The sequence below is a fragment of the Pelodiscus sinensis genome, chromosome 25 (genome assembly GCF_049634645.1).
Source record: "Pelodiscus sinensis isolate JC-2024 chromosome 25, ASM4963464v1, whole genome shotgun sequence".
In the NCBI taxonomy this organism is placed as follows: Eukaryota; Metazoa; Chordata; order Testudines; family Trionychidae; genus Pelodiscus; species Pelodiscus sinensis.
Genome location: NC_134735.1, coordinates 22,386,527 through 22,405,328, shown reverse-complemented (window position 1 = coordinate 22,405,328; position 18,802 = coordinate 22,386,527). Strand labels below are relative to the sequence as shown.

At 49.9% G+C, this 18,802-nt stretch overlaps 1 protein-coding gene across 7 annotated transcripts in view; it reads right to left on the bottom strand.

Annotated features, from left to right (window-relative positions):
* Positions 1-18,802, bottom strand: part of SCMH1 (Scm polycomb group protein homolog 1) — a 128,640-nt gene that overhangs the window by 79,523 nt on the left and 30,315 nt on the right. For 5 of the 7 annotated variants that reach the window (XR_012897576.1, XM_075908619.1, XM_075908621.1 and 2 more), the window contains exons 2-3: positions 7,449-7,521; positions 2,934-3,002 (exon numbers count right to left, since the gene is read on the bottom strand). Coding sequence is in view for 6 of the 7 variants with exons in the window: in XM_075908619.1 (XP_075764734.1) it covers positions 2,934-3,002; positions 7,449-7,473 (94 nt within the window). In the remaining variant the exon portion in view is untranslated. The remainder of the gene's footprint in view (positions 1-2,933; positions 3,003-7,448; positions 7,522-18,802) is intronic. The other 2 variants (XM_075908620.1, XM_075908623.1) reach the window with 1 other exon arrangement.

Genomic DNA, 18,802 nt, shown 5'->3' with positions numbered 1-18,802 from the left:
TCTGGTTGAAATGGCAAGAAACTGTTTTTTCTTTGTGGTCCTGTCTAATATCTGTTTTGTGGGCATTGATCCTTTGGCGAAGTGTCTGAGACGTTTGTCCAATGTACATAGCAAACGGACACTTTCGGCACATGATAGCCAAAATTATATAGGGATGTGACAGTGCAGTCAATTAATGGATTAACCAAGAAGCAAAAGAGTATAGATTAATGCTACAGACTACGTGCATTTCCCTCCCGCCGCCTTGCCACGACATTTTATAGCAGGCTGACCTGCAGCCCGGCTCAGTCTTGGCTTGCAACAGGTCCAGGACCTACCCCTGGTACAGCTCTGCATTTGAAGTGTATTAGGAGCCAGGCGGGCAGGCAGCTCAGTTCAGTTCTAGCTCACGCCAGGCACGGGAGCTCAGACACCCGCCCCCCCAAGACAGGGGCTGTATCAGAGGCAGCAGCGCAGGGCGACAGGCAGCTGGTCCACAAGGGGAGCTGGTTTTTAAACTGGCTCCCCTCATGGACCTGCTCCCCTGGCATCCCACAGAGGCAGCAGAGTGGAGAGGCAGGGGGCTCCTTGGGAGTGAGGCCAGAGCGCACTGGCTGCCAGCCCCGCCCCACCCCGGGGACTGACGAATAGTCGACTAACCGCTAAGAATTCATGAGGTTACTCGTCTATTCAATTAACCGATATTTCACACCCCTCGTCTCTGGCACTGTCTGGTATCTTTCCCCAGCACTAAATTCACTTCTCGTCAGACCCCCGGGGTTCTGCTCCCTTCATTCCTCTCACAAACCACACATTTTGTCCAGTCTTCAGGGAGCACCACACTCTGACGACACGAACTTGAATGATCATATGTTCATATGGGGTTTGTTTAGCAGAGTCAAATAATCCAAAACACTTATAAAATATCAAACCCAGGAAATTCAGTGAGGAACATACTAATAATACTGAGTTACAGCTGTGAATTAAACACACAAGAGCCAAGATGTTCAAAGCAACACCACTTCAAGTAGCCTGGCCAGAAGGAAGGCATTGATTAAAGGCCCAGTTCTGTCACTCTTCCTTGCTCTAGCAGTGCCTTGCTCCATGAATATCCTTAAGGAAGATATTACATCAACTGGGTGAAGAGGCAGCGGGGGGGGGGTGGAGGGAGGGCAGAGCAAGGGCGGGGAAGAGGGGTGGAGAAGGGCAGAGCACAGGTGGGGCTGGGAAGGAGATGTGCTGTTCTGGCCCTTCCCTGGGCTGGGGGGTGGGCAGTGAACCCACATGTTCTCCCCGCCCCCGTTGCCTCTGCCACTCCCTTGCCTTAAGAGGCACCTTGGTCCAGTTTTAACTGCCAGGAACCATTTTCACACTGAGCTTGGACCCGGTTATGGATCGAAGGTCTGGTGCCCCCGCACGGCTCCGGCAGGGAGGGAAGGGAAAGTCCCTTGGCACCCCTGCTTCACACAGCTCCTCTCCGCAAGTCCACTGACCTGGACACGTGGGGGGACCGACACACATGGGGGCAAACACAGAAGTGCACTGGCTGTCTGGCACCCGCCAGCATGGGAACCAGTTACAGCCTGGGCTCAGACCGCTCCCTGACTGGCAGTCCAGAAGAGCGAGCCCTGCTTCCAGCAGCCCCCAGGTCCTGCCCCCAGGGACCCTCCTCGGCTCTTTTCCTGGTTTCCTGGACATCAATGGTCACCTTGCTCCTTGCAGGAAGGCAGCCAGTTCTGACCAGCTGGAGAACAGGGCACCCTCCCCCCCAAATCCTTAGTTGCTAGGTTCCAACTGGTTGAGCTGCTGTCCAGCCCCAGCCCCAGACAGCAAGGCAACAATTACACCTGGGTCTCTGCAATGAGCAGTCAGCTCTTCCCCCACCTCTGTGGAGCACAGAGGAAACTGAGGCACAGATACACAAGCACTTGCTCAATACATAGACAATTAACTGACCCTGCGCACAGTGCACCTCTAGCAATTCCTTCCCCGGCTGAGAGACAGGACAGCAAACCGCACCACAGCCCCTGAAAACAACACATCCCGCTCTCGCCTGGGGACCAGCAGAAGGGAGATCATGAGGGAGGCCCTAGAGACCACGCGAGTGGCCCAGGCAGGATTCTCCAAGCCAGGATTGTGCAGAATGCACACACAAGAGTCTCCAGAGCTGCCCCGGGATGTGCCCGAGGGCCTAATGACGTCGCAGGGCCCCGCCCCTGCCCTGCTCAGCAGGCAGTGTTTTAATTACTCTAGGAGCCAGCAAACGCCCCGCACATGGGAAAGCAGCGCTCTGGTAGGAACTATTCCCTCTGGGAATGCTTTGTGCATTTCTACTAGCTCAGTGGGGGGGTTTAGTGGGGACCCTATCAATTACATCTGAGAAACAAGGCCAGATTCTAAAGATGGGTAAAGGCCCCACAATCCCCAGGCAGCCAGAACTCTTCAGAGACACAGCTGGAACTGCCAGTTGCAGGACGGTAATCTCCAGACACTCTGCACCAAGCCACCGCCTGCCCTGCCAGTGAACTGGACAGAGCATGGGAAGAAAGGAGCAATGAACTCTCCTGCTGCTAACTCCAGGCCCTGCCCTCAGCTCCGGAGAGACTGCCCGCTGGGCTCACTCGCAAGGAGGACCCAGCATCCTGTCGCTGGCAGCGGGAATGCGCAATGGCCAGCGTTCTGGCGCAGCCCCACTGCCGGACTGAGCCTGGATTAACAGTGTCATGGGAAGGTGACAGGAGCAGTCCACCGAGAAGCAAGGAAAGGTGGGCGTGCCAGAGAACACGTACCCTGTGCACAGTCACTTCCACATGCTGCTGCCAGGGGCCAGGCCCCTGAAATGCAGTTTGCATCAGTTTCCAGCACACTTGGTGAGTTCGGGACCTCAGCAACTCAATGACCTCGAGGAGAGGAATGGGAGTGCGGGGGAGGGGAGGGGAGAAACACCTTCTTACCTTGGTACTGGGAAGGCGACTCTGATGGGCGACTGTACTTGTGCTTTCTACCATCTTTCCAGTCTATGGCTAAGACAAGAAACAAAGCATCATGTGAACGAGGAAGCCCCTTATTCAGTCCTGTTCTTCAGCACGAGGTGGCCAAGCAGCTACACACTGGACATGGACTTGGTTTCTCCTGACTCACAGGTATTTTGTTTCTCCCAGGGAAGAAATGACCCAGGGCAAGAGGGAAGCTCCTGCTGTTCGGGAACTCGCTCTTTCCCCATCAACCACCACTGCAAATCCACCCATCAGCATCACCCACTGAGCTCAAGGGAAGGAAAATTTGGGCTCAAGTGTCTACTGGGTCACGATCTCTCACCTGTTGATATTCCTCCTGACTGATGGGCCACACGGTAAGGAATAGCCAACTGGTTTCTAACACTTTCCGCAAGGTGAAAGAGCAACAGGCTTCAGGCGCGGAATCTGAGCGCGAAAGGGAGCTGCCTTCTCCTGTGCTGTTTTACCGGAGGAAGAGGCCTGGCTTAGATCCCATGTCCAACTAAAGGTCGATGAAGCTATTCCCTCCCCACGGGCCACCCTAGCCCCTCTCCTGGGGGCTCAGGAGCCGTGGGCATCCATAGGTTTCCCGGAGTCCTGACATCAGACGCAGAATCCCAGGAATCTCAACTGCTCACCGCCCAGCTCACCAGGGCCTGAAACACTGAGTGTTGCTGCAGAGAGCAGGACACTGGCTGCTGAAGGAATGGTGCTGCTGGCTCCACAGCTGCCACTTCAAGTCCTCTCTGCCTATCAGTATGGTGGCCAGATTGCGAAGTGGTCTAAGGATGTTAAATACCGGCTTATTTACCAGTCCACGGGCCCTTCTGCATTCCTCCTTTGAAATGTACAAGAGCTCCCGCTGGGCCTCTTGTACATTGCAAAAGAGGAATGCGGAACTCCAGGGGGCCAGCGGGAACCCCACTGACTCCGGGCTGCATGCGGGTGCCAGCTTCGAAGGGTAAAAAAGTCCCCAGCGGGGGCTCTTGTGCATTTCAAAGCGGAAGCTCCCGCATGGAGCCTGGGATCAGCGGGGGACTGAGAGTCCCCTGCTGGCCCTGGGCTCCATGCGGCACTGCCACTTTGAAATGCTGTGAGGAGCCAGGGTCAGGTCTGCGTAGCATTTCCACAGAACCTCCCCAGCTGACTCCTGGTTCCACGGAAATACTGCAGGGAGCCCAGGGTCAGTTAGGGAGTCCCGAGCTGACCCTGGGCTCCACACGGCACTGCCCCTTTGAAATGCTGCTTTGCAGTATCCCTTCTCCCACCACCCTTTGCTGCCTCTATCTGATAGACGCAGCACGGGGGGGAGGGGATATCAACTAGTCGACTGGAATAGCCGATAAGCATTTGTTTATTGGGTAGTCAATTAGTCGTTAACATCCTTACTAAAAACAGAGGAATTTTCTTCCCAAAGGGTGATACGCACAAAGACAGGCAATCCCAGCCATGGAAGCATCACAGACCATGCATGAATAGGAAATTAGTGCCTGTTTGGGTTAGCTGCTGATCAAACTGCTGATCAGGGCTGTGCCATGCACTGGTGGATGACTAAGGCACATCCTGGCTTGTTTTACTGCTACTAACGTCTAGCACATGTATTTTACATTGCATTTTGAAGCTATTTTAATGCTGTTTCAAGAAGCAAATTTGTGGAGCTCTCTGAACTACATCCTTCCACCATCAGACAGAGTGCTTAGTGAAAGGGCACTAGGAAAACATGTAGGGAAATGGATTTAAAAGTTCTTGTAAGAGCCACAAACTGCTTTGGAAAGGGCAGCTGGACAGCTGGGGGAGAGGGCAGGTTGAAACAGACATTTCCTCTTCCTCCTCTCTTCCAATGCTCAGAACTCCAGGCATTCTGGATACTTCACTGAGGTCTCTGCAGGGTAAGTTCCATTTCTGAAGTTAATTTTTAATGCAAAATCCTTCTTAAGCAGCACACAAACCGGCAAAAGGGGAAAGCACTTCCAGGACCAAGGGGCTACTTTTGTGCAAATTATTTCAGTTTACAGAGTTCAGTGACTTATAGAAGGCCAGGTAATAGGACGGGGGGCCCACTTGCGTCCAGCACAGGCACTGATTCCGGAACACATGGCACTGTATTCACAACACTGAGGTCACAGTGGCAATCCTGGCTAGCCGCCTGCTCCACGTGGCAAAAAGACACAAGCTGTGTGAGAGGCCACACTGCTGACTAATCAACCTGCCTCTTTCATTACCAAGCCTTCCAGCTGCCTCCCAGCATGCGCTCCCTGTTTTCCTTCATTTACTGCACTTCGTTAAAGGACAAGTGGTGCTAGAAAGAGGATAATGCTCCTGTAGTACAAACCTCTGGAGAAGCAAAGGAGACATTAAAAGAAACAAAGGGAAGGGGGAAGAAATCAAGCATGAAAATCTCCTGCAATAAACATCTTGTGTATGTGGCAGATGTGAACAAAGAACTGCCGAGGACGCTTCCCTCTTTACTTTACTGTGCTATCCTCCCGCATTCTCTGCAGAAAGCATGATGAGATCACGCCAGTGAAATGCACATGTCTGGAACACCACTCCAGGAAATCAATAAAGAACAAAGCCCTGAACTGCTGCTAAGATGCAAACAGACTGCTCGGCTTCATCCTTCTGTTTAGGCCAACAGCACATACGGAGCTTGCTGGTAACTGCACAATGCTCCTCCCCGTGCCTGCAGCTGCAATAGCCTTGTAATGGGATGGAAGAGGGGAGTGCCTGTCATGTATCTGATCTCCACAGGGTAGGCTGGTCTTCAGTGTCATGCCTCATTAGAAGGGGAAGGCTTCTGCCAGAGAGCAGCAGCTCGGATCATGCTGGGAGCACTAGCAGATGGTGCATGGAGCAGGCTCCACAGTGGAATATCCCTGCCTGCCATGACGTCCCAGGCTTTGCCGACACTTAGCAGTTTAAAGCGCAGCTGCGGCAGCATTTTAAACTGACAGTGTGGCCACAGCACGAGCGCTGGGAGAGTGATCTTCAGTGCTCTATGCAAACTGCCACTGCCAGGGGAGAACCAACAATGCTGGGAGCTGTAGCCTGGTTCACACGAGCACTTTCCAACGTTGTTCCTCGCTGCAGTCAGTGGAGGAGGGGTGTGAACCACAGTTACAGCACTGTAAAGTGCCAATGTGGACCCGGCCCTAGACCAGTGATGGGCAAGCTAGGCTAGTGAGTGGCCCTCCTTCATCTCAGCGGGCCACAAGATTGTCGTAACCAAGCCGGTCTTCTGGGATAGGGCAGTTTTGCTAGCTGCACTTGTGTGCATAGAATTTGTAGCATTTGCCGATTCATAGAATCCTAGAGCTGGAGGAGACCTCAGGAGTCATCAAGTCCAGCCCCCTGCCCAAGGCAGGACCAATCCCAACTAAATCGACCCAGCCAGGGCTTTGTCAAGCCGAGACGTAAACACCTCAAGGGATGGAGATTCCACCCCCTCCCTAGGGAACCGCAGTGGTGCTTTGATTGGAGGCAGAGGGAGTGCACGGATCTGACAGTCAATGTTGAGTGCAATCAGCACATACCTCATTTCATATGCCCTTGATTTACAGAATCACAGAATCCTAGAACTGGAAGGGACCTCGCGAGGTCACCGAGTCCAGTCCCCTGCCCTCCCGGCAGGACCCAGCACCATCTAGACCATCCCTGATAGACAGACGTCTATCTAAACTGCTCTTAAATATCTCCAGGGATGCAGATTCCACAACCCCTCCCCCCCAGGGAATTTATTCCAGTGTTTAACCTCCCTGATAGGCAGGAAGTTTTTCCTGATGTCCAACCTGAACCTGCTTTTCTGCAGTTTAAGCCCATTGCTCCTTGTCCTATCTTCAAAGGCCAAGGAGAAGAATTTTTCTCCCTCCTCCTTGTGAGCCCCCTTTAGATACGTGAATAAACACGCATGTCACTTTAGCCATACCAGTAGGAAAAAACCAGACGGATGGAAATCAGCAGAATCTGGCAGCCCTGCATGTGGGCAGCAGTAAACAAAACACGTCATGGGCCACACTCGCAGGAGGCCCCGCACCACTGCTGTGGGGATGCCGGGAGGACAGCAAAAGCTCCTTTCAACTGGCCCTGCCGCCCAAGCCAGACTAAGCACAAGTGGGACAGGACTCTGCAGCCATGGGATCTGAGACCTTACCTCTGAGGCAAGTACAGAGCAGGCAGCCGCAGTGTGAGCTCCCCCAGGATCTCTGCCCGGAACTGGCGCCCCCTGCAGCATCACTAAGACTGAGAGGTCCCCGGAGCAGTTAGCGCTGCCTGTCTTGTGTGCAGACTGCACTGGCATGGGGCTGGACTAAATGACACCAGGGACTTTTCTCTAACTTTCTACCCATCTGGACCACTGTCCAAGGGGGCCCAAGACCTACTCCCCACCTCCTCTTTGTGCTCTGCACTGGTCTCAGACCCCACGACACCCAACTACCCAAAGAGCCTTGGCCTACATGGAGCATTATCACTCACCTTTCTGAGGGCCTGGCTTCCGCATTATATCGCCTGCCGCCGTCCTGACGCGGGCTTAGCTACGTGAAGATATCTAGGACAAAAGAAATAAACATGATACTTGTATGATGCAGAGCTGCAAATTGTATCTACAATGTTAAATAAACGTGCAGTGAAGAAAAACAATTTTCCTTCCATCCCAGGCTGCTCAGAAAATCTCCTCTTGGTAACATGGACAACATATGTCGAACCTTCTGAAACCAGAAGAGTCTTTCTCCAATAAGTGAGCAACTTGAAATGTACAGCAGCAGCAGATGCCAATCTCTGTGCTCACTGTACAGCAGGTCCCAGGTGAGGGGTTGTTCTTGCTCTCTAACAAAGAGAGACACCTGAAAATGATTAAAGAAACACATGGGAATGTAACATTAACCTGGCGATGAGGGTAACACAATCTCCAATATGGCATGTGCAGTTTGGATTGCATGTGGCAATTCTGTGCAATTAGTAAGATGAATTGGACATGAAGGCAGGAAATATTTTTCTTGGAACTGCTATGCAATGCAAGTCCTAGTTGCTGATCTTTGTTTGCATCCCCGTTCGAGGAGGGCTGGCTGAGTCCATTGCCAACAAGTCAAAGGATTTGTGTTTTTGTCATAGGAAAGCATTCTTGATTATCAAAGTCAGATGGAGATTTACTTCAGACATTTAGGTCAAAGGTCATGCTCGCCTTCGAAGCCAGGTCACAGGAGGTCTGAAGGCCAGTTTCACCTATCCCAAGGGATATATCGCATGCTCCCTAACCCACACTGAAAATTCCTAATAAGCAGTCAAGCTCTACACATGTCCACAGTGTCAGAGTAAGGAAAGCTAGCAAAAGCATGTATTGACCCTACACTAAATGAAAGACGCATGTGTCAATACAATTCCCCCACTTCACAGTGTGGGCAGGTCCTTTTGCAGAGAGATTCCAATGTTGGAAGTCACATCACAGCATGGAATCCCGGATTTCGGTGTCAAGAGACACTGGCCACTCTAATTTACCTACAAAATTTTGATTTCAGAGCACAGACAAATCTAGGACACTACCAAATCTAGGACAAGTTTTTTATTCTAATGGATGATTTTTTTAGATAAAACTTTCCCCTCCAGCGTTTGCAACCTTAAAAATCTCCAAAATCAATATGAATACCAGCAAAAGAAAGACTAACTGTTTTGGTAGCCAATTTGGGAGAACTGTGAAAAGTAAACTTTGATTTCACTCTATCTACACAGACAACATAAACACAAAAGCTTCTTTTCATGTCAAGAATTTAAGGTGAGTTAGGACGAGACTGATTTAAAAATATGATTTTTAACCTGGGAGCATGACTTCAATGTCTCTCCTACAGTCTGCCATAATTTCCTTTTTTAAAGGGTGCTGAGTTCAGAGCCTGCGACTGCAGACCCAAAGGGTGATCCTGACTGAGGCTGGGCTCAATTCCCTGCTCCTTCATGGACTCCCAGAAAGGGGGGAGTTTTCAAAAGCATAAATCCCTTGGCGTGTTAATGGGAGCTGAGGTCTAAGTCCCTTAGGTGGGCTTGAAAATCCACCTTAGCCCTTCACTGTGAAGCAGGGATGACATTGCCCTCAGTCGGGAGGCTTGTGACAAGCACTATGCAGTTAAGCACAGGAGAGAGAACAAGCGCAGAATGGGCACTATATGCCACCCTTCCACCTTGGCCTCACCCTGTGCTGGAGGTATTGACTACGCCCAAGTCTCCACAGCTTGTCCTGTCTTCAGCTTCCCCACCAGGAACACACAGGTAAATGGTAACTCTGTTCCTAAAAAACAGGGACTGTCCCTTCTGGGTAGCAGGATGATCTGTATCAGGAACATCTCTGCTAAGAGCTGGACTAAGACAACCAACTCATTTGCAATACTAAATGTGACACATGCAAGCTGTCTTGATATCAAGAGCCCCCTCCCCAGGCGCATCGGTAGCAGAGTTTGAGACTTATGACAATAGCAGCCAGGTAATTTGCCTCCAGGGTGCCACTAGGAAGGCTCTCGTACCCCATGTAACAGCGTGATAGAAAGGAAGAGTCGGTCTCTATTGATGGTCCCTATTCTTACCCTGGATTCTAGTTTCTCATGATAAAAAGTCCAAAACTCTCCAATTAGAAAACATACGAATCCAGAATGGACCCCGTTTACCTGAGCCTCCAGAACCCAGCTCTCCGTATTAGCCAAACCACCGGCTGTCAGGGTGGCTGGCTCACACAACAAGGGCTCAGGGCATGATTCAGTTAACACAGAGCCAATAACAAAGGCTCAAATAAACAGGGTTCTCCCGCCTGTTTTTATTTTTTCACTAAATGTAAAAACTAAACAGTCTTGGTAAAAATGCAAATTCTGTATATTTCCATGGCAAATGGATTTCTAGGACCCCTTGTTATTACCAACAACCCGGGTTCCTTGTCCGCTAGGCGCTTGTGCAGGAGAGATTCCAATGCCACCCCGCTGATTAACAAAGTGCCCACAGCGAGGTTTTGTTTCTGTTGCTGGTGCACATTCATTTATGCCTCAGTGCACATAAAAATTATTACACACATGGATGGGAACTCCTAGCGGAAACCTTGCCAGCAACACAGGAAAATGTAGAGCAAGATTCTGGAAACCAAATACAGACGATTCAGAAGAAATCTGGAATCCAAAGCCACTATGGACGCTTTCCTTGAGCCACTCATAGTTCCAGGTGCTAGTCCAGCTACACAAGAGAAATAAAGACTCCTCAGTCATTAGTCAGGGGGAAAGCAAGTGTAGAAGAGAGAATCTCCATCTTCATCCACACAGCCAGAAGTGCAATACTCTTGATGGAGTAGCAACCAATAAGCAGCCCCTACCTCTCTAGCAGCCTAGCAAAAGGAAGGCGTAGAGAGCTTTGCCTTCTACAGGTAATGGCTGTGATATTTAAGTGTGGTGAGGCCCTCAAAAGCCAGTCGTGAGCACCACAGACACAGCTATAAATAACCAAACTTGAACCAGAGGTTTAATTCTGAAATGAACAAGGCTTGAGGTTTTCCCAGGTAAGTACTATCAGCTTCAGCAGACTAAGGATTTGTGTAAAGCCTGACTCTTTAGTTAGGTTCTTTAATATGAACCTGATCCCAAATCCATAAGTAATGTACAATGCAGCGTGTTCACATTTCACTGCACGTTTGCATATGGACAAGGGGGATCCAGTAGATACAGTGTACGTAGATTTCCAGAAAGCCTTTGACAAGGTTCCTCACCAAAGACCCTTTGACAAAGTTAGCTCCCATGGGATAAGAGGGAAGGTCTTCTCCTAGACTGATAACTGGTTAAAAGATAGGGAAAAAAGGGTAAAAATAAATGGTCGATTTTCAAAATGGAGAGAAGTGACTAGTAGTGTCCCACAGGTACTGGAACCAAAGCAGTCCAAAGCACACTGTGAAGAGCTTCAAAAGGATCTCAAGAAACTACATGACTAGGCAACAAAATGGCAGATGAATTTTAATATTGATAAAGGTAAAGTAATGCACGCTAGAAAATAATCCCTATACATATAAAATGATGGGGACTAAGTTAGCTACCACCACTCAAAAGAGAGATCTTAGAATCACTGTGCATAATTCTCTGAAAACATCCATTCAATGTGAAGCAGCAGTCAAAAAAGCAAACAATGTTAAGAAAAATTGAAAAAGGGATAGAGAATAAGACAGAATATCTTATTGACTCTATATAAATCCACAGAATGTCCACCCCTTGAATACTGCATGAAGGAATGGTCGCCTCATCTGAAAAAAAGATACCTTGGCACTGGAAAAAGTTCAGAAAGGGGCAACAAAAATTATTAGGGGCTAGGAATGGCTGCCATATGAGGAGAGATTAACAATACTGGGACTTTTCAACTTAGAAAAGAGGAAACCAAGGGAGGACATGATAGAGGTCTATTCAATCATTACTGGCATGGAGAAAGTAGATAAGGAAAAGTTCTACCATAACACAAGAACTAGGGGGCATTAAATGAAATGAATAAATAGCAGATTTAAAAACAAACAAAAGGAAGTATTTCTTCACACAACCCACAGTCAACCAGTGGAACTCCTTGCCAGAGGATGTTGTGAAGACCAAGACTTTAACAGGATTCAAAAAAGAACCAGATACGTTCATGGAAGACAGGTCCATCAATGGCTATTAACCAGGATTGGTTGGAATGGTGCCCAGAAGCTGGGGATCACTTGATGACTCCCTGTTTTGTTCCTTCCCTCTGGGATATCTGGCCACTGTCGGCAGACAGGATACTGGGCTAGATGGTCCTTTGGTCTGACCCATTCTTATTAGGGATGTGAACAAGTAGTCAACTAGTCGATTAACTGATAAGCTAGGCTTATCAGTTATTCTAGTTGACCACTCACATTCCCTCCCTTGCTACCTCTGTATCAGGGGCAGCAAAAGGGGAGGGGGAGCAGGAGCCAGTGCTGGGGGTAGCTGGCTTAATCAGAGATATCAGGAGTAGCAGCGCTGGGCGGCAGCCAGCCAGTCTGCAAGGGGAGCTGGGTTATAAACTGGCTCCCCTCATGGACCAGCTCCTGCCTCGCACCCTGCATTGCTGCCTCTGATAGAGAGGCAGCAGCACAGGGTGCCAAGGGGCTCCCCAGGAGTGGGGCTGGATTGCACTGGCTGCTGAGAATTCATGCGGTTAGTTGACTATTAAGTAACCAATAGTTAACATCCCTAGTTTTTATGGAAAATAAAATATCAACTTGTCTTCCTAAGTCTGTGAACACTGCAATGAGGAGTAACGGTAGTTCAAATTAGGAGCTTTAATTCGAACTACCTAGTCTGTGCCACGGGTAGCTGCGGGCAGGGAGTTTGAACTACCGGGCATTTAAAAATGGCGGCGCCGAGGAACATGGAAATAAAGCCCGAGATATTTAAATCCCGGGCTTCATTTGCAAGTTCGAATGCTTACATTAGCCACCCTAGTTTGATCTAGGGTGGCAGTGTAGACAGACCCTCTCTTATCTGAGCCCAATTATTAGAAGGAAACCCCTGAGAAGTGTCTCGGGAGCAGCACCTCGATAGGAATTTCAGTACCCTAGCCTTTCAAACTGGCATAAGGCTGGCTTTCTGTACACTAGGAATAACGGGGCAAAGCCCAGTGGGTATTTACCATCAATAAAGAGACAAGACGGGCAATTTAATCACCGTGTTGGCAGGGTGAAGTGACACAGTGATAGAAATGCAAATCCCCATCTACAGCTCACTGGTGGTAACAAAGGGAAGCTGGAGGAAAGTCCAGGCCTGCAGTATCCTAGTACGATTCTGTGAGCCTTTCTCTATAGACATATAAGGATGGAAGGGACCTCCCAAAATCATCCAGTCCATCTCCCCACACAGGCAGGACAACCATCCGGGACATCAGTGTAGCCAGTTCCAGAAAACCTCCAATGATGGGGATTCCACCAACTCCTACAGAAGCCTGTTCCAGAACTTAACTCTCCTTATAGTTAGAAATGTTTTCTTGAATTCAAACCTAAATCTCCCTTGCTACCGATTGAGACAATTATTTCTTGCCCTGCTGTTGGTGGACATGGAAAACAATTGGTCGCTGTCCCCTTAAAACAGCCTGTCACAGCGTAGATTTCTATGAGTCCCATCAGCCCCTGACCACCAACCATAGCAACTCCAGGTCTCCTTTGCCACCACCCTGCTGTGCTGCATTTGATATTTACCATGAGCTTCCCCATCTGCTTTGGAGGAAGGATGCACTAGCCACAGCAGCCAGGCCTGCCTACTTCTGCTTTCCTTCATGCTCCCATCTCTTCCTGTCTACTCGTATGGGGCTAGCTGCTGAGGACACGTCCACCAGTTACCTCTCAGATGCACCCCCACTCAATGAGTGGCCTTCTCTGCCCAAACCAGAGCTCGATCCGTGTGTGAACAGGTAGGGATTTGAATGACGGGGTGCTGAGTTAACCTATTTGGAGGCTGTTACTGGGTCCCACTCTCAGCTTTCTTTTGTTCAAGATTAAACTAGAGATGTAAAATCCCGGTTAATCAGTTAACTGGTTATGCCTTAGATTAAACCGGTTATCTGATTAAGTGGGACCCTGGCTCCCGCGTGTGAGACAGGCAGCTCCCCAGAAAGTCCTCTGCCCATGGCGAGCAATAAGAACATAAGAATAGTCATGCTGGGTCAGACAAAGTATCTTGGTCTAGCCTAGTATCTTGTCTGCTGCCAAATGCCAGATGCCCCAGAGGGAGGGAACACAACAGGCAATCATCACATGAGCCCTCTCCTGTCATCCATTTCCAGACAAACAGAGGGTAGGAACACCATTTTTACCCACCCTGGCTAATAGCCATTGATGGACCTAACCTCCATGAATCTACCTAGCTCTTTTTTAAACCATGTTAAAATCCTATCCTTCACCACATCCTCTGGCAAGGAGTTCCACAGATTGATTGCACTGCGTAAAGAATAACTTCCTTATGTTTGTTTTAAACCTGCTACTTATTAATTTCATTTGGTGACCCCTAGTTCTTTATTATGTGAACAAGTAAATAACTTTTCCTTATTTACTTTTTCCACACAACTCATGATTTTATAGACCTCTATCATGTCCCCCCTTAGTCTCCTCTTTTCTAAGCTGAAAAGTCCAAGTCTTTTTAATCTCCCTTCATATGGTACCCGTTCCAAACCCCTTATCATTTTTGTTAACCTTTTCAGGACCTTTTCCAATGCCAATAGATCTTTTTTTTTAGATGAGGCAACCACATCTGTACGCAGTATTCAAGATGTTCATGTCCCATGGTTTTAATCATATTGTACGTATAGTTGGGGTTATTTTTTCCAATGTCCATTACTTTACATTTATCAACATTAAATTTTATTTGCCATTTTGTTGCCCAATCACTTAGTTTGGTGAGATCTTTTTGGAGCTCTTCACAGTCTCCTTTGGTCTTAACTATCTTGAGCAGTTTAGAATCATCTGCAAATTTTTTACCTCATCATTTAACAACCCCTTTCTCCAGATCACTTATGAAGAAGTTGAATAGGACTGGTACCAGGACAGACCCCTGGAGAACCCCCTTAGTTATCTCTCTCCCCTTGGAAAATTTACCATTTATTCCTACCCTTTGTTTCCTGTCTCTTAACCAGTTATCAATCCATGAAAAGACCTTCCCTCTTAGCCCATGACAATTTACTTTATTTAAGATCCTTTGTGAGAAACCTTGTCAAAGGCTTTCTGGAAATCTAAGTATACTATCTCCACTGGAACACCCTCGTCCATAGAATCCTAGAGCTGGAAGAGGCCTCAGGAGGTCATCAAGTCCAGCCCCCTGCCCAAGACAGGACCAATCACAACTCAATCAACCCAGCCAGGGCTTTGTCAAGCCAAGACTTAAACACCTCTAGGGATGGAGACTCCACTACTTCCCTAGGTAACCCATTCCAGTGCTTCACCACCCTACAAGTGAAATAGTTTTTTCCTAATATCCAACCTAGACCTCTCCCTCTGTAACTTGAGACCATTGCTCCTTGTTCTGCCATCCATCACTACTGAGAACAGTCTCTCTCCATCCTCTTTGGAATCTCCCTCCAGGAAGTTGAAGGCTGGAGAGAGACGAAAATTTATCACGTCAACCTCTTAAAGCCTGGAGGAGTCAGGAGGGGTTGATCGGGGACAGCCTCAAGGCCGACGTGGACTTGGGCCCTGAGGGGAGGCCAGGAGCTGACCTCTAACCAGGAGAAGGACCTAAAGCAGCTGCTCAGGGCCTACCAAGAAGTGTTGACTGACCGGCCAGGGTGTACAACCCACACCCACCACCATATAGGTACGGAACCCGGAAAAACGATAAGAGAACCAATCCGGCCCCTGCCGAGGAAGGTCTGGGGGACAGTACGAGAGGAGATCCAGAAGATGCTCCAGTGGGGAGTGATCGAGGAGTCCCGCAACGCCTGGCGGAGCCCCATCGTGTTAGTCCCGAAGTCCGACAGCTCAGTTCAATTCTGCATCGACTTTCAGAAGATTAACAGTATCTCACGGTTCGACGCTTATCCGATGCTGAGGGTCGATGAATTATTGGACCGCTTGGGCCACGCTCGATATCTGTCCACAATAGACCTCAGCAAAGGATATTGGCAAATTCCCCTCACCACGGAGGCGAAAGAAAAAGCAGCCTTCTCGACCCCCTTCGGATTGTACCAATTCGTACGTATGCCATTCAGTTTACATGGGGCGGCAGCCACATTTCAGCGGCTAGTAGATAACGTGCTAAAAGACCACCATTCGTACACCGCCGCATATATCGATGACATTGTGGTATACAGTGAAAACTGGGAGGAACACCTGGAAAGGCTCCGGGCCGTCCTGAAAACCTTGAAGGAGGAGGGCCTTACGGTGAACCCCAACAAGTGCCGGTTCGGAGAACGAGAAGTGACCTACCTCGGTTACACTGTGGGGCGAGGACAGGTAAGGCCTCTCATCGATAAAGTAGAGACACTCCGAAATTATCCACCCCCAAAAACTAAGAGACAGGTCCGGCAATTCTTGGGGCTAGCCAGTTATTATAGACGATTCGTGCCCCATTTCGCATCACTAGCAGCCCCACTAACGGACTTAACCCAGAAAGCCCGCTCTAGTAAGGTGCTGTGGACAGATGCTTGCGAGACCGCATTCCGGGCCCTAAAAGGTTGTTTGACCGGGGCCCCGGTCCTAACACAGCCAGACGTTGATAAGCCATTTATCGTCCAAACAGACGCGTCAGAGGAAGGGCTGGGGGCGGTCTTGTCCCAAGGACGGGAAGAAACGGAGCACCCAGTAATGTACATAAGCCACAAACTGTTCCCTCGCGAGCGTAAGTACTTAACCATAGAGAAAGAAGCCCTGGCAGTAAAATGGGCTATAGAAACGCTCCGATATTATTTGTGGGGCAGCCGATTTACAGTAATGACAGACCATGCCCCATTGCGGTGGTGTGACAGACCGGGCCGTGTCTGGGCACAGCTGAGGGCGTCCGCTCAGGGTGAATTGCTCAAATCCGGGGCTTCTTACAGCCCCCTTGACTGGTGACCTCTCCAAACAGGCCACAAACCAGTCCCACAGAGCGCTTCAGCAACCTGCCTGAAGCCTCCCGAGCAAAACCCCTCCGACACCCCAGCAATATCCGTGCCCCAGATGGCCCCGGGCCTATACACAGGTGGGGGGTCCTAGCACCCAATCCCACCTACCCCGAACAAGTTCTGTCCGGTTCCAAGAAACCAGCCACAGATCCCTGGTCAATTTACCCTCTGGACCTTACCCACAAATCACGCTGGGCCAATCCTTTAGAATCTATATCTAAAGGTTTATTATTACAGGAAAGAAAAGCATGAGAGTAAGGTTATTAAAGTACAGTACGTTACATGCACCGAATCTCCCAGTTCTCGATGCAGGCTCTAGCAGAGATGTTGCAGCTGCTGGTTTAAAAGTTCTTATTGCACATCCTACGATCAGGATGGGTTCACAGGTCTTCCGAGCTCTTCAATCCCTGCAATGCTGCCTCTGGGATGAAGTGCTGAGCTGAGAACCAAATGGCATCGACCGCATGGCCTCTTTATACCTCCTTCCTGGCCTCTTCTGGTCTCAGCCGGTCACCTGGTCCTCAGCCTCTCTGTGTTCCCTGCTGGCTGCTCTCAGGACAGCCCCCATTCTTTGGGTGTGTCTTTGGCCCATTGAGAACCATTGTCCCACAGGTAATTAGCATGTCCACAGGCTCCACAGACTCGGCCCTGCCCAATGCTTAACCACATGCAGGGAAATCTTCAGTTTCCACACAGATTACAGATCTACACACACAGACATTATATACTCACATAAACAGTATACACAGGATCAGAAAACAACAAGCTCCCATTCAATACCCCACATGGCTCCCTTTCATACAGATTTCTGGGGCCAACACCCCCACCTAGGGGTGCAGCAGCGATCTGGCTGCTTCCCTCCAATTCGGTAATGTGACAGGTTGCTACGAAGTATGAAAGACTCTAACACCCGGATTATGCGCTGGTATCTGTCTTTGCAGCCGTACGCGTTCGACGTGGTGCACCGCGCCAGAGCCTGGCACGCGAACGCGGACTTCTTCTCCCGAAAAGACGGCCCCGAAGGAGACCCGGATCCAGGGGTAAAGGGACCCTTAAAGGGGGAGGTGTGTGACGGGGCAGGGGTGCCCCGCACTGAGATCCCCCGCCCGACTGCGTACGTGGCGGTTCTCAAAGGGCAGCCCGGGAGCCCCGAGCGGGACGCACTGCAAACAGCCGCCCGCGCGATCCCTGCGTGCCCCGCCAACCGCTGCATCAGCTGTTCGGTGGCGGCGGCCCGCTGGCTAGAAATGCCAGGGAATCATAGGGATGCGGCCGGGCGGATGACGCCATCACGCAACCCCGGTCGCCGATGGGAAACGTCACCACGCCACGCCGGGTGGGGCTGCGGCGGTGGGGCGGATGCGGGGGATTTAAACACCGCCGGCAGAGAGGGAGGAGGGGGAAGCGGGCCATGAATGGCCTCCCTTCCCGGGGCCGTTAGGCGGAGGGGCCCGAAGCCGAAAGGGTAAGCCTTGCTCAGCAGGATGAACCGGAGTGGGGAGAGGAAGCAGCCCAGGGCGGGCGAAGGGAGCCTGCGGGCTGACGAAGTTCCGGCTACGGCCCCGTCAGCTGGACCAGACGAAAGTTCCGTCTGAGTCCTTAGGGCCCTGCGCTGGGGTCCGTGAGAGGGGGCGGGCCCGGACCCCCCTCTCCCCACCAGGAGGAAACCATTTAGCCAACGTCTCGGGGAGACCCGGCGGCTTAATGACCTAATTAGTTGGGACGCACACAGGCGACCGCGAAGAGGGGGTTTGAACTAACGACCCCGTGGGTAACAGGAAGGGGGGGTACCCTGCAACAAAGGGGGGGGTACCCCACTACAATGCGCCTATTTTCCTCACTAGAATTTTACTTCCACTTTTTAAACTATGCCTTTTTATCTCTCTCTGATTCTTTTGCCTGGTTGTTAAGCCATGGTGGCACTTTTTAGGTTTTCTAACAGTGTTTTTTTAATTTAAGGTATACATTTAAGTTGGGCCTCTCTTAAAGTGTCTTTGAAAAGTTTCCATGAAGCTTGTAGGGATTATACTTTTGTCACTGTAGCTTTTCATTTCTGTTTAACTAATCTCCTCATTTTTGTCCAGTTCCCCTTTCTGAAATTAAATGCCACAGTGTTGGGCTGCGGAAGTGTTTTTCCCACCACAGGGATGTTAAATTGTATTACATTATAGTCATTATTTCCAAGTGGTCCAGTTATATTTACCTCTTGGACCAGATCCTGCGCTCCACTTAGGACTAAA